At 38.2% G+C, this 13,766-nt stretch overlaps 1 protein-coding gene across 1 annotated transcript; it reads left to right on the forward strand.

The window, feature by feature from the left end:
• The first annotated feature begins 2,222 nt into the window (after nt 1–2,222).
• On the forward strand, nt 2,223–12,494 carry LOC117156835 (uncharacterized). Its single transcript, XM_033334216.2, has 2 exons — nt 2,223–3,091; nt 9,794–12,494. The coding sequence occupies exons 1-2, from the start codon at nt 2,889–2,891 to the stop codon at nt 10,569–10,571; spliced, it is 981 nt and encodes a 326-aa protein (XP_033190107.1). The 5' UTR covers nt 2,223–2,888; the 3' UTR covers nt 10,572–12,494.
• The last annotated feature ends 1,272 nt before the right edge of the window (nt 12,495–13,766 follow it).

Genomic DNA, 13,766 nt, shown 5'->3' on the forward strand with positions numbered 1-13,766 from the left:
TCGATGACCGATAAAAATCGCGTTCACGCCCTGCGAATAACGGAGAATGTGTAACGAGGGGTGATAAAGGAACGCCGGCAGAACGACAGCCGAGCGTGGCGATTCATTCACCATCGTGTAGTGAATTTATGATCGAGTTAATAACAGAACAAACAGCTGATTGCCTTCGATAATTTCAACCCTCGCTCGTGCGTCCTCTTTTCCACTGCCATCCGATTCGCCTACATCTGTTCATAGCAAAATTTTACTGCGAATTCCTTTCTAATCTCTCATTATCCCTATTACTAGCAAAAGGAAATTATATAGTATTCTATCAATTTATCAAGAAAGACGATAATAAAAATAATAAGTTTCAGAGGAAATATGAGATGAATAATGAATCTAATTTTTGTTCTGTTATTCTTACTAATAAATTTCGGATTTTAATGTAAGCAGCGATATTTAAATGGCAAATATATGTCATAATATATATAATAAATAGTAAAATATTATTGCTATATTTTTAATAGTCACACATATTGGATTTGTTGTCTGGTGATTCCATTATTATTTTTCCATGAACTTGTACATTTTGATAAAATTCGCATATACTATCGTACTAACCTACTTAGGAATAATATTAAATATAATAAGCAGAATATTGGATGTGAACAGAATCTCGAAGTAAAAGGAAGATAACGAAGATAGTTAAATTAACGTTTAGAAATCGACCATTTTTCTTCTATCTTTCTCATTATTTCATTTTCTCGTCGACTTTTTTCCTGCCTGACACAAATACACCCCTGCTTCAGCCCAGTCAGATGAATATTTCGGAACCTTCCGGAAATTCGATGACACCGACCGTACAGCCGTTTCTTTATAAAAGTTGGAATTCGCTGAAATGTTACCACTAACACACAGCCCTCTTGTCTCGTTTTATACCTCCTCTCTTTATCGCCTTATCACTAGAGAGACGTCTTCAGCTCCGCGTTCCCCCTCGACCGTTTCTTCCAGCAAGACATTGCCGACACTGATAACATTTATTTGGAGAAATGGCCCGCTCGCTCTTCGCCTCTACAACGGCCGAACAAAGCAAAGAAAAAATTCTCCGTTCATGGTGTGATCACTGCAATACACGTGATGGTGTATTAATGAGGTTCGTCGATGACGGTGGAAAAATTTCTGGGCGAAGTATCGTCCGTTTCGTGGATGATTGATGGTGTATTGTCACATTTACTCGATAGATTTATTTAAAACTAGATATGCATTTTTATCGCAGGAAACAATATCTATCGTTACTGGATATCTAATTCCTATTATATGAAACAACTGTTCTTTTTAATTTAAAATTGAATAACAAATTGTTATGATGATATATCAGATATATAAATGTCATTACATTTTATTATGCGATATTTGATAGATACGATATATATAAATTTAATTTGTCCAATAATTGCGTAAATGTTATCCAACTGTTCAGTCACTATTTAATATGCATATAAATAACAACTTTTCACATAATAGAAAGTATAAATATTAAAACAATAGAATACCAAATAAGATAAAATACTAATGTCTATAAAATGAAATGTCAAATAATATAAAATACCGATATAGCAAAGTATCGAATCTATGAAAGGTTCATTCATTACTTTATTCATTACTAGTTACGGGAAATTTAGAAGTGTAAAAATGCATAGAATAATAGATAATACACAAATCCTCCTTAGATCCTTCAGACACCACGAATCTCATCGTCAGAGATGCGCGTAACGCGTTACGTCTGACTTGTGACGGTCCTGTTCTACTTACGACCGTAAAAATCAATTCAGCTCGCGATTATTTAAAAGAGTCGATGTCGACCGGATGCAAGCTGACCATCGACGTCGACCAAAGAGGTCAGAAAAGCGGTAGTACGATAATCTGCGTGACAGACACACAGCGAGAATCATGGCCCGGCTGGCTGGCTGGCTGGCAACGTGTACAACGAGGAAACGTAGCTAAAAAACGAAGAGAGAAGAAGCACACCTCCACCTGTTGAACGCGCCTGTATCCTCCGTCCGCCATGTCGACGAAGGAGCCAATCGTGCTTGTCCATTAGCCGTGGACCATGGTGGGAGAGTAGAAACATCCCTGGTTGGCCGATCCTTGTCTCCTCCGCGTCCCACGGGACTCCAGCTACTCCACTCGGTCCCGATTCCTCCCTGGCTCATCCCAGACTCGATGTCAGAGAGGTCCTGACGGATTCTTACCAGTCCTCGTCACGGTATCAATCACACAGCTTCCCTACGGTTAACTTGGTGTCGGTGCGCTGTTTCTCTCCTTATGAGCAATCGAGAAGAAACCAGTTTTAATTGAATCGAACAAGGATAGATCGAATGGAGAGGATTCAAGGAGCTGGCCTTAACAAGACATATTCGTATAACATTGAAGAATGAATCTCTCTGTGAGTGACTGCTGGAACGACGATCAGATTCGAAGAACATCTTTCGTGTGAATTTTGAGATTCGGTTAGAGGGGGTGAGTGTAAAAAGAGAAAGATTCTGGCTCGAAGATTCATAAGAAGATTGAAAGAGAAAGTTGATGACAGTTTGAGACAGCAGAGTTTTGTTGCGAGAATTTTGATTGGAATTGTGGTTTGAAGACTGAAATCGAGTCGTCGTTGAGCATGTGGAAATTGTTAGCTTTGACGACCACGTAATCGAAAGTTGTAGAAAGGTGCAGTGTACAATATTTGTCAAGATCGATACTCATCGAGCAATGATGAAGGACAAGAATAGTGAAGAAAAAAATTGTTTATCGATAAAGAGATGTGAAAGAATGATATCGATAGAAGATAGGAATTGAATTTGTAGAAGGAATTGATCGAAAATAATTGTAGATCGTAAATCAGAATAACGGTCGAGATGTCATCGAAAACGCTTCACAACGAGCATATCAAACGTCCGATGAACGCGTTTATGGTGTGGTCACGGGGACAGCGACGGAAAATGGCCCAGGAAAATCCGAAGATGCACAATTCTGAGATATCGAAGAGGCTTGGCGCCGAATGGAAACTGCTCAGCGAAAGTGAAAAGCGACCTTTCATCGACGAAGCTAAAAGATTAAGGTGAGTATCAAAATTTTATTAAATATTCCACAAAAAAGTAACGTCTGTATCTGTAAATTTCGAGATCCTGAAAGGAAATCACGAAATTGATCAAATATTATTTTATTTATTTATTAAAATACAAAATTTACTCAACCATGCTGTGCATTATAAATGTAGAATGGAATCTTAAAATAAGAATCCGATATGTTTTTTACATAATAATAAAATTAATGCTTAATAATATAATGTAGAGATTGGGAAAATACAAGAGTGCCCGTCGCGTGATGTTCGCTACTTTTTACACGCTTCTGAAGACTCGACACGCACAACACACATTCTTGCCATATGTGCAACTCCAAATTTCCACGTGGGGTCACGCATCTGAGTCAACGTGTATATTTTCCGAATCAATCCTTGCTCACTATCGATAATTTAAACATCTACATAATTCGCCATCACTTTGCACAAATTTTTTTACACAAGTTCACAAAAATACGTACATTGTATCATTCCCTGATAAATATTACGAAATTTCTTATAAAAAGATCAAACATTATAATTTTTCTATGTACTATTCGAACTATTTTATTTACCAAAGTTACAAAATCTACTAGATTATAATACGCATCATAAATGTTATAAAATTTATCATTAAAATACAAAAATTTTTTCTTAATAAAGCAAAAATTGTAAAAATCTTCCTAAGTTCTCTAAAAGTATTTACAAAAATATCGATCAGTTTCTATAAACACCAATTTTTGTGGTTTGTGAATCGAAATGTTTTTTTGAAAGAATATGAAATAGAAAGTTCGTTTCGTATCATCTTCAATCAATATCGAAGATTTTTCTTTTGCGCGCTAATTGCTCTTTAGTCACGAGTGGCCGAACAAAATTATCGCATCGAGGCGTATCTGCAATAACTGTGAAGAGGATGAAAAACGAGGAAGGGGGATCTCGTAGTTCATAATACGGTACATTGTTGCTAAAGCTAAGGGTGTGCTGCGCTAAGCCAAGGGGTGGAATAGGGTGAACGAAGTGGTATTTATGGAGGTGGAGGGGACGGCCTCTTTATTACCGACCCTGAATATTTAATCATTGTTATGAGTTTATTTAGCTCGCCGTACGATGAACAGGTCGGAGAGATTTCACGATCGAACGACATTTTTATCATTTCTGTTTCATTCTTCACGCTATCGAGGGGAATTAATGGGGGAATAATTGCTACTTTAAACATAATATTCTATATAGTCAGCTATAACTTATTCAATCCCTTAGAGAAATATTGGATACTATTTTGTGTATTTCGAATGTGTTACGTTAAATTTTAACTTTCCTTATTTTCTTTCGGTTACTACTGGTTTTAAAAAAAGCATGAAGTAATCGTTCTTCAAAAGAGAAATTCTTTTGGGCATTTCTAAAAGAAAAGGAAACGAAGGAACTCAGACAAAGAACAACAAGACAATAAATATAGCGGAGATCGAGAGAACACGACGAAAGGAAGATTAATTTAAAAGTACGATGCGCGAACTGTCGATGACAGAATCGAGGTCTGTCAGGGTTTTTCAAAGCAAAAATTGCCGGGACAGCGAATTGATAGGAGGCGGCTGGGGTTGAATATAACCGGCGCGGCGATGATGCTCGTAAAATAAATAATAGAATAATAAAGTCGGTTCTTCCTAAATTGTCGATTCACTTTCAATTGCCAAGTATTCACTTTTCCCCTCTTTTTTCGTTCGGGATAGATCGGTTTTGAAAAGAAAGAAAAATAAAAAATATATAGAAAGGGTAGAAGAAAGAAGAATCAATCGACTCGGTAGTGAATTCTATCAACGGAATGTAACATGGAATCCGCTTTTCTGTCGATGACCATGATCGAGTCCAACAAAAGGAATTATGAAGTTTCGCACTGACGCACAGTCCGTGTCAGTTGTGATTCGATTCCTTTTTTCACGGTATCGAATATTGCCTTTTTCAATTGCCGAATGAAAAATATTGTCCCGCCTAACAGACGCTACTGAAATTTTTTTCAAAAGTGGACAAATGTGTCTTCATTGTTTTGCAATCATCTTTTATTCGCAAACAATCCGTTTGAGTTTTCAAAGAGATGTGCGCATAAAATTTTCAAACTGGAAACTATATGTATTATATATATTTCAGAAAAATTCTATTCCACATAATATGATCCTAAAACATAAAACATCAAAACAAGACCTATATATTCATTAACTAGTATTTGTTACCAAGCATGCTGTCTTTTTATTTATTCTCAACGCAATCCTATTTTCCTATCATTGAAAAATTACTCGAGTTTAAAAAAATGTGATGGAATTATTATTGAGGTATGTGTTTTTCAGGAGCATTAAAACATTAACGCTTGATGTTTATGATGGGTTCTTCTCTACTATGGACTCTTCATCTAGTGTTCAATAATAACAAAATATTTAATTCCAATTGCTTAGCTTTATCAGTTTCCTAATTAAAAACAAAAGCATATTGTGATAAATTTTCGCTCATGATAGTCTTTAAGGGTTAAAAGTTCTTTTGATTGTTGAGATGAGAATGAGATTGAGAAACAAAAATTTGGGGATAAGTATGACTCTTCTGCAACGATTGAGTTGGTATTGTTAGCGAAATTTTGCAAGCCATCTCACAAGTTTGATGACAAAACAAATTAATTTTGATCGTTCTGTTCAACATGAAAACCACTTATACAATGCAAGCCTATAACCTATATTTTTTACTTACCAATTTTGTAATATTACTACTTAGATCGTAAGTAAATTATTCGTAGAGATTACCATATATTCTTCCACCACATCCCATCTCAAAAAGAAACAAATCCACTGAAACAAACTAACAACCATCCCCACTGGAAGTCTGTAAAATCGACTTGAGGGAGCCTCAATATTCATTCTACCCGCGAAAACATTTCTCAGGTAAAGATACAGAGAGTCAGGGGAGGAAAATTTCGAGCAGAGACGTGTAACGGCGAATCCGCTTTTCTGGCGGATGACGGCGTCGCTGACGATTCTGGTAACGATAGTGTGCAAAAACGAGAGGGGTTGGCCCGCGGGGGAGGGTTGCCAAGAGAGGGAGGAACGGTCGTAAAATAAAGAGGAGAGGGCCCGATAAAAGTCGTTCCCCTGGAGCCAGGTTCCTGGTAGGAACGGGTTCCCCTGGAGCCAAGCCGTCACTGGCCCGACGTAATCTGTCCGTTCGTTCACGGCGACTCACAATGTGGCCCCCGAGATAACAAATAAAGCCCCATTGTCGCAATTGTGTGGATTTAAAAGGATTTGCGCGGCTCCTCTGCCGGCCCCTACCCTCTCCGCCGCCCCTGGTCTCACCCCCTCGCTTGCTGTTCGTTGGCTGTGCCGTGCTGCCACTGCTGCTGCCTGTCCTACGATACCCTCCTCCTCAACCCTCTTTTCTCCCAGCTCCTACAGACGCTCTGTCTACCCCGTTCTCGGTCGCGCACCGAGGAAACCGAGAAGGAAAGCGGCGAGAGTGAAAATGCTGCATCGAAACGGTGGTAAAGAATTGGTGAGTTAGAGTCAGTTGCGTCGATCAACGATGTAAGGTGAAATGGGGAAGGTTAGGGGATAGGCGATAGGCAACGAGATTTTGAAGATTTTTTATATGGTTGGTGGGTTTTCTGCGAACGATGTTAGAGTTAATTATAAAAACTGACGTAGATAGAATGGAGACTAAAGGAGAAGAATACGAGAAACAAATTTCCAATTTTTTACAAAGAAGCTGTTTTAAAATTCAATATATCGTCGATCAATCCTGTTTTATCAAAATTGTTTTCGTATTATCTGGTTTCCGAGCTAAACACGCGTTTCTTTGCCATATCCAACATTTTGAAAATATGTCGATGCAAATTCGTATATTGTTGAACTTAATTCAAGAGATGAAATGTTTCTTTACCATGCAAATATAATAATGAATACTTCAGCTCGAATATTTGGTACACTTTTCCATATTTAGTTTTCTATATACGAAAAGGTCAGTGTAAATAAACTCAACCTTCCTAATTCGCCTCGCTATCGCTATCATAATCAAAACCATCCCCCTTTAGGATAGACGTAACCGAGAAATATGGAAAACAAGATCAAACAACTTTTTACATATTGCAATAATTATCAAAAGGTATATAACATGGACCAATTTATCCAACAATAATCGGTCACATCGACGACCAATATTCAGTTACACGGGTCACGAGAAGACCGTCACGAGGGCATCGAGAAAGTCCGTCGATCGTTGGCAGCACAATGACATTTATGACGAATCGTTACACTAACGACATTCGCTAGGCCACCAGAGGACAATCGTGACTAATTGTTATTGTTTCTTGTTGCGGCAGCCGCGAGCGCAACTACCGCGCGGCTTATGTCCACCGATATGATATAACGCGTTGTTTATCGCACGGTTGGAAGTGGTGTGTGGTCACACCCTCTCCCTGCTAGCTCTGGCGGTGTGCTATTTTCCCTGTGTGATGGTGGTGGTAGAGGGCTCCAAGCGAATTGTAAAGATTACGCCCGATGTTTATGCATTTATGCTGAATTATTGTCGGCGGGGCTTTACCGATGTTTATGCTGATTTACGCTTTGTGCTATCTGCCGGGACACATTGTCCCGGAATTATTATTCCGCTGCGTCACTCTCGCCGCGAGGAACCGAAATTTCGGATTTCGTTCGCGAGTTGGAAAATTCTCCACCGTTATACACCTCGTGGTTCGTTTTCGACCACGCCGATACGAACCATCGGTTTTGCCAATGTGCAGCCTGACTTCCCTCGTTATTCCTATCGTTCGATCCCGAGAATCGATGATACACTCGAAATATAGAAAATATAGAAATATGACGACACTTGTCTTGCAAAAATAAGATGAATTTGGATTTATTTCCAGTATTGTATTAATATATCATTGAATTGGAAAGTTAAAAATTTCATCATTTTATTTATTTCCTTTATTACAATCATTTTATTCGTCTATTTAGTAAAGAAATGCTAGGAGAGGAAGATCGATGTCGAAATTGTGTAAAATGTCCTGATAAATTCATCACATACTACAGTACCTAAAGATTTATATATTCGTAGATTTAAAACAAATATTTTACGTAATATATAAATGATATGAGATTAATTTTCTACCAAGCTTATATTTACAGTAAATCCATGTAACTGATGCATATATCTGCGTTCCTAGATACCTTCCAAATTTTACCATGACAGTCGTATCTCATCACGGTATTCATGATATTTCAAAATATTTTATATAACACACACAATATATTCATAAAAGGTGTCTATATGTGTTCAAATATTTTCGCCAGACACTGTATAGAAAATAGAACATATCGATGCTGAAAAGTACTAAAAACCCCTGGCGAGATGGTCGAAGTAATTCGAGTGGTTGTGATTGTGCGCGCGTTTTCCGGCAGGATTCCCCAACGCGAAACTCTAGGCACGTAAAAAAGAGTTCCCGCCCGTGAAACACCTATCTCGCTCGCTTTCTTTTATCTCCGTGAGGCGAAGCATAAATAAGGACTGCGTTTGTGCGCCTCTTGGGTACATAATGGAGTATTATGTGACGGAGATACCACGGGGTTCTGACTCTTCCCTTCCCCCCTCACTTTTACCAGCCTGTCGACACAAACGTGGCGTCGACTGCGCCTTCAGCCGGGGTGTGTGTACAAGATATTAGCTGCAAATACCCATGGTGTCCCGTATCGTGTTCTAGTACCACGATAATACGTTCCTTTGTACGGATAACGGTGTCGAGAGCAAAGTTTACCGAATTCTCGAGTGTCTCATCTCGTCTCGCGCGATTCTTCCAGCGATAACGCGACACCTTGGATTATCGAAGATTGATAGAGGGCAACATCATTGTTTAAAACTGTACAGACTGATTTTTCTTGATAAACTTGGAAAATAATCTGTATTTTATCGAGATATGATGCACTTACTTATATTATTTATATATATTTTTAAATATACATTAGAAAAATACTTGTCGAAAGTGCTTTTGCTCAAATTAATATCGACTTCGATTAATTAAATCTACGTTATTTGAACGAATGTTTCTGTTACGTTTTAAACGCGTTTCTTCGTTATGAAAGATTCGTGAAAATTCCTAGAATCTTGCAAGCGTTTTCGTTCAACCAGCGGTGCCAGAGATTATGCCTTCGACCCTTCGAAGAACTATCGCGTTCGCCGTGGCAAAACTATTCAATTAGGCCACCCCTGAAACGCTCGAACACAAGCCTCCCTTACAACCTAGCGATAGCAGGTTTAGCGGTAGATTTACGATAGCTAGAAATATCTTAAAATTTCATGTAACGAAAAAATCAAATGAACGTTTCATTCTTCTCGCCTTAATCATCGTTAATAAATCATAACAAATTATCAATAAATACTAAGTTAAATAATTATTACTTATCATTAATTAGTAAATTGTTGTGTAGGTTGACTTAGATCTTGTATTAATGTTCCTTAATCAGACATTAAATCTATCATTCCTAAAAAAAAACACATGGTCACTTCAATAAAGAAACAGACATTCTTCAAATATATCGTGGATATCGCGATAAATATATCGTGGATACCTGTCTATTCTGTATTTAATTATAATATTCTATTGAAACTTCGTTTTAATTATAATCTTCTATCAAACGTTTAATATTGTAACACAGAAAAACATTTTCCTTGCAGAGCCCTCCACATGAAAGAGCACCCAGACTACAAGTACCGGCCACGCAGGAAGCCGAAATCTTTAGTAAAGAAAGAGAACAAATTCGGTTTCTCGATATCACCCCTGATGTCCTCGGGTGAGACCTTAGGCAATATATCGAGAAGCCTCTTGCCACCTTTGGCACCACCATCGCACCACACGTTGATGAGCCACGAGGATCTCAAGATCCCCCGTTTCTTCCCGCCATTTCCATACCCCCTATATCCTATACAACACAAACTTGGAGAAGAGTTCAACGGTGGCAAATTGGCCGCAGATTTGGCGCTTCAAGCACTCTACGGAGGCAGCACCTTTTATTCGAGCCATCAAACCATGTCCTGGCCGGGATTATCAACAGCGACCTGTCTCCAACCCAATTGTGGCTGTCCAAGTCCACCTAAAGATCCAAAGAGGCCGTACTTGCCCACCAAATTAGAAGAAAGGCCTTTTCCTAGTCCAGGTAAGCCAGAAGAGGATGGATTTCCTTCGGACAGAGACTCTAGCAGGGAAGAAGCTCGATATAGAAAACTTGAAGAAGATACGTACTTGTCTTCGGTCGACAGGCACCAAGAAGACAGGTCTCAAGATAGATTTTCTTCGTCTTCTTCTTCGTCACCTACTGATCAGACAGAAAAAGCTGTTAATAGTGTTCCAACGACGACGTCGACCGCAACGACAAAAGTGGAGAGCGCGTTTTCGGTTCAAAATCTGACGTCGTCCAGTTCAAATTTGGGAAGTCATCGCGGCCACGTCATATGAAGACCGCTTCCGGTTCTCCCGGACCTAAACTTCCGGGGGAACCTGGTACCACCTGGATGGCCAAGCACTGACTGGTGGAGGGTACCACCAATGTTATCACCCATTCCTCAGACCACGGTGACGAATTTAAACGTACCACCAAAGGACGACGAGGTTCAATTACAAGAAGAACAGAGAAACTCCGTGATGGCCAGGTCGAGGGGCATTCATATTGGAAATGTACAGTGATCATTGATGCCCAGGGAGATGAATAGCTTCTAAAATGATTCGATTGAAAACTGTCGATCGAAGGTCCATAATCTGTTATGTAAACGATGACGAAAGAAAGTTATCAATTGTGTATATGATGTAAACGGGACTTTTCATTGGAAAAGTGACTCTTTTACGAATCGGAGATTTACATTTATAGAATCTTATACTCTCCTCCTTAGTTAAAATGTCTTATCTGCCACCTTGAAACTGAAGAAAACTGAAGTTGAATAGTGTACTTTGTTCTATCATTAGTTTTCTTCGTTCAATCGAAAATACTTAGTCACTATTTCGTAAGAGCATGTGTAATATAACATATTGTTAAAAGATAAAAACATATGGAAATACTAATTGGGTTCATATTTGAACCTAATTAATTGTTATGTAAATGCTATAATAAATACGATGACATGTAAATACCTTCCGTATCCGCTGCATATCTTCAAAAATACTAGATAGGATATTTTGACGAAGGAGGGCTGTATAGAAAAAGGTATGAAAGATGAACCACGAAGGTCGTCGATCGTTCGTAACCTGTTGCGTTGTGTGATAATTCCAACAGCCTACTTAACCTGTTTTTTACGATTGTATATATGATATCTCGTTGAGAGGAAATCCTAAAACCTGGTTGGAGACCTCGAGAAATACCACATCATCCCAGTGATGTTCCACAATGTCCACGAGTGATCTTACTCTTGGGAGTTGCAGCTTTTTCGCTAGGGAGACGGAACGAGTCGAACTTTTCGATGAGAATTCGTTATGCGACTCGACGGTGGATACCAAAGCCGAATCGATAACTCGCCACGGCCAAAATCCTACAAAGAGAGAAGCGAAAGGGTCCTTTCTGGCAAAGCGTGTACAGGGATGCCAGAGAAGAGTCCAATTTTGATGAGATAACCAACCCTCTCGGTGGCACATATTACCGCACACGCGAGCCCAAAGCGCCACGGGAGGACAGAAAAGAGCCCCCATACGAGCGAAGAGAGGTAGGAAAAAAATAAAACCCTCTTCGAGCAGAGGCAAATCTCTTCTTTAGGGCGCGGCCATGCGAAATAAGCCAAACATTCTGAATGCTAACGTAGATGCGACACAGCGGACCTGTATACGCGTTATACCACCCCCCCCCCCGTCTCCTCACGAGATGATTTTATTGCGTCGCGCATTGATACTGCAACTCCCTGATATTTTCCCTGTGTCTTTCTCATTTTCCTTTTCTGTTTCTGTTATTCGTTAATTTCCTTTTTTAGCAACCTTGTAATTGCTAGATCGCAGGTTGGTGGTGATTGTGAGGGAGAGATTGGTAAGTGAATCGACGATATGAATTTATTTTTACGTCTTCTTTTAGCTATCATAAAGATTTTGAAATCTTGTGATCCTTTCGAGATCCTTTTGCACAATTAAATTGATATTATTAGCGAAATTGCATAAATCACAAGATGTCGGTGTCAATATATATTCCTGTGCAATACTAACACGTTTATTAATAAAGCAAATGGAATTTGAGGAGGTATACGTTATCTAATTGTTCTATTTAATGTAAAATTTTAGAAAGGAAATTATTGACTCATAACTTATAACTTGTTGATTTACTAATATTTATTGTGCAAGAGGATCCTGGTTATTACTGTTGTATTTCTTATGTTATTCGTAGTTCTATTGTTGTTTTGTTTGTTTCGTTTAGAAAATATTGACGAAAGAGTTTATAATAAATAGACTATGGATATTTATGCATATATATGTAGAATACACATAATATAAAAAGATATATAAAATATCCAAAGTACTCATTATACTACCTTAAAGGTAAATCTTTTATTTTTTAAATTGTGTGCATAAAAATTCGCAGTCCAGTAATGTGCAGCATACAAACTGTACAACTAACAGTTTAGTATTTATCAATTAATTTTGTACTATAGAAAGTTTCGAAGCTAAAAAAGTATTTAAAAAAAACTTGTTTAAAGAACGAAGTTCATACGTAATCTAGTATCGTTTATCATATCTCTCTCATAATCCTACTGAAAAGAAACTACATAAAAGCAGGACGCAAAAGTGTCGAACATTCTTTTTCGAATGGCATAGAAATATACGAAGCTGTAATTTATTACTGTGAAGCTTTAAACAATTGGCCAGTAATAATAAAACGTTCAATTCGAGCAAATTGTTTGCAGATGTGCCATTCTGTCCGCGAATTGCTCAATTCGTTGTTGGTCCCCTTTGACCTCTTCCCCCTGTTCACGCAGTTTTATTGCAGCTGATTTTTCGCGATCGACGCGCACCCGTATATTCAAAATTTTATACGCTTGTTTTGCCGCGCGAGACACGTATTTTTCGGTGAAAAATTTCGACCATGACGATCGAGCCTCACTACTGACCAGAATGGAAACTAATTTCCACGCACACTTCCCCCACATCTAGAAATTGTATACAGTTAACAAAAAAAAAAAAAAGAAGAAAAAAGAAAATCGTAACGATCATAGAGAATCGACGATACAAAAAAAAGAGTACATATAATGTAAAGCGTATTGTAAACAAATAGAAACATATCTTCTCGATATTTACATAAGTTCCTCGGCTACCGTTCATTTTCAACGTTAAACGAGAGAAAAGACGAGAAATATAGAGGATCATGTAGGGGTTTTCCATTAATCACAAAAAATGGCTGCGTTAACGCCCCAGGCGATATGCACGTAATCATTGTTAATTATTTGCTGTAATATAACGCGACGTTTGTAAATAAATTGGATCTTAACCGAAGCATTTGACTTGCCTGTGCTATATCCTAATTGCGTAAAAGGTTCTTTGATAGCAGTAACATCACGTTTTGCATGTTTCCTTTAAGCATTTTTATAATACAAGAAATTAATTTAACTTTTCCCGTACTATCATTTTATGGAATACTCAAATTTCTAATACAATAGAACTTTGATTATTCGAACTAATCATGAC

The sequence above is a fragment of the Bombus vancouverensis genome, chromosome 4, assembly GCF_051014615.1.
Source record: "Bombus vancouverensis nearcticus chromosome 4, iyBomVanc1_principal, whole genome shotgun sequence".
NCBI classification, from domain to species: domain Eukaryota; kingdom Metazoa; phylum Arthropoda; class Insecta; order Hymenoptera; family Apidae; genus Bombus; species Bombus vancouverensis.

Coding starts and splice junctions, on each gene's coding strand:
- LOC117156835 (XM_033334216.2), top strand. CDS start 2,889: ATGTCATCGAAAACGCTTCACAACGAGCATATCAAACGTCCGATGAAC. Junction 3,092..9,793: donor GACGAAGCTAAAAGATTAAG/GTGAGTATCAAA, acceptor TTTTCCTTGCAG/AGCCCTCCACATGAAAGAGC.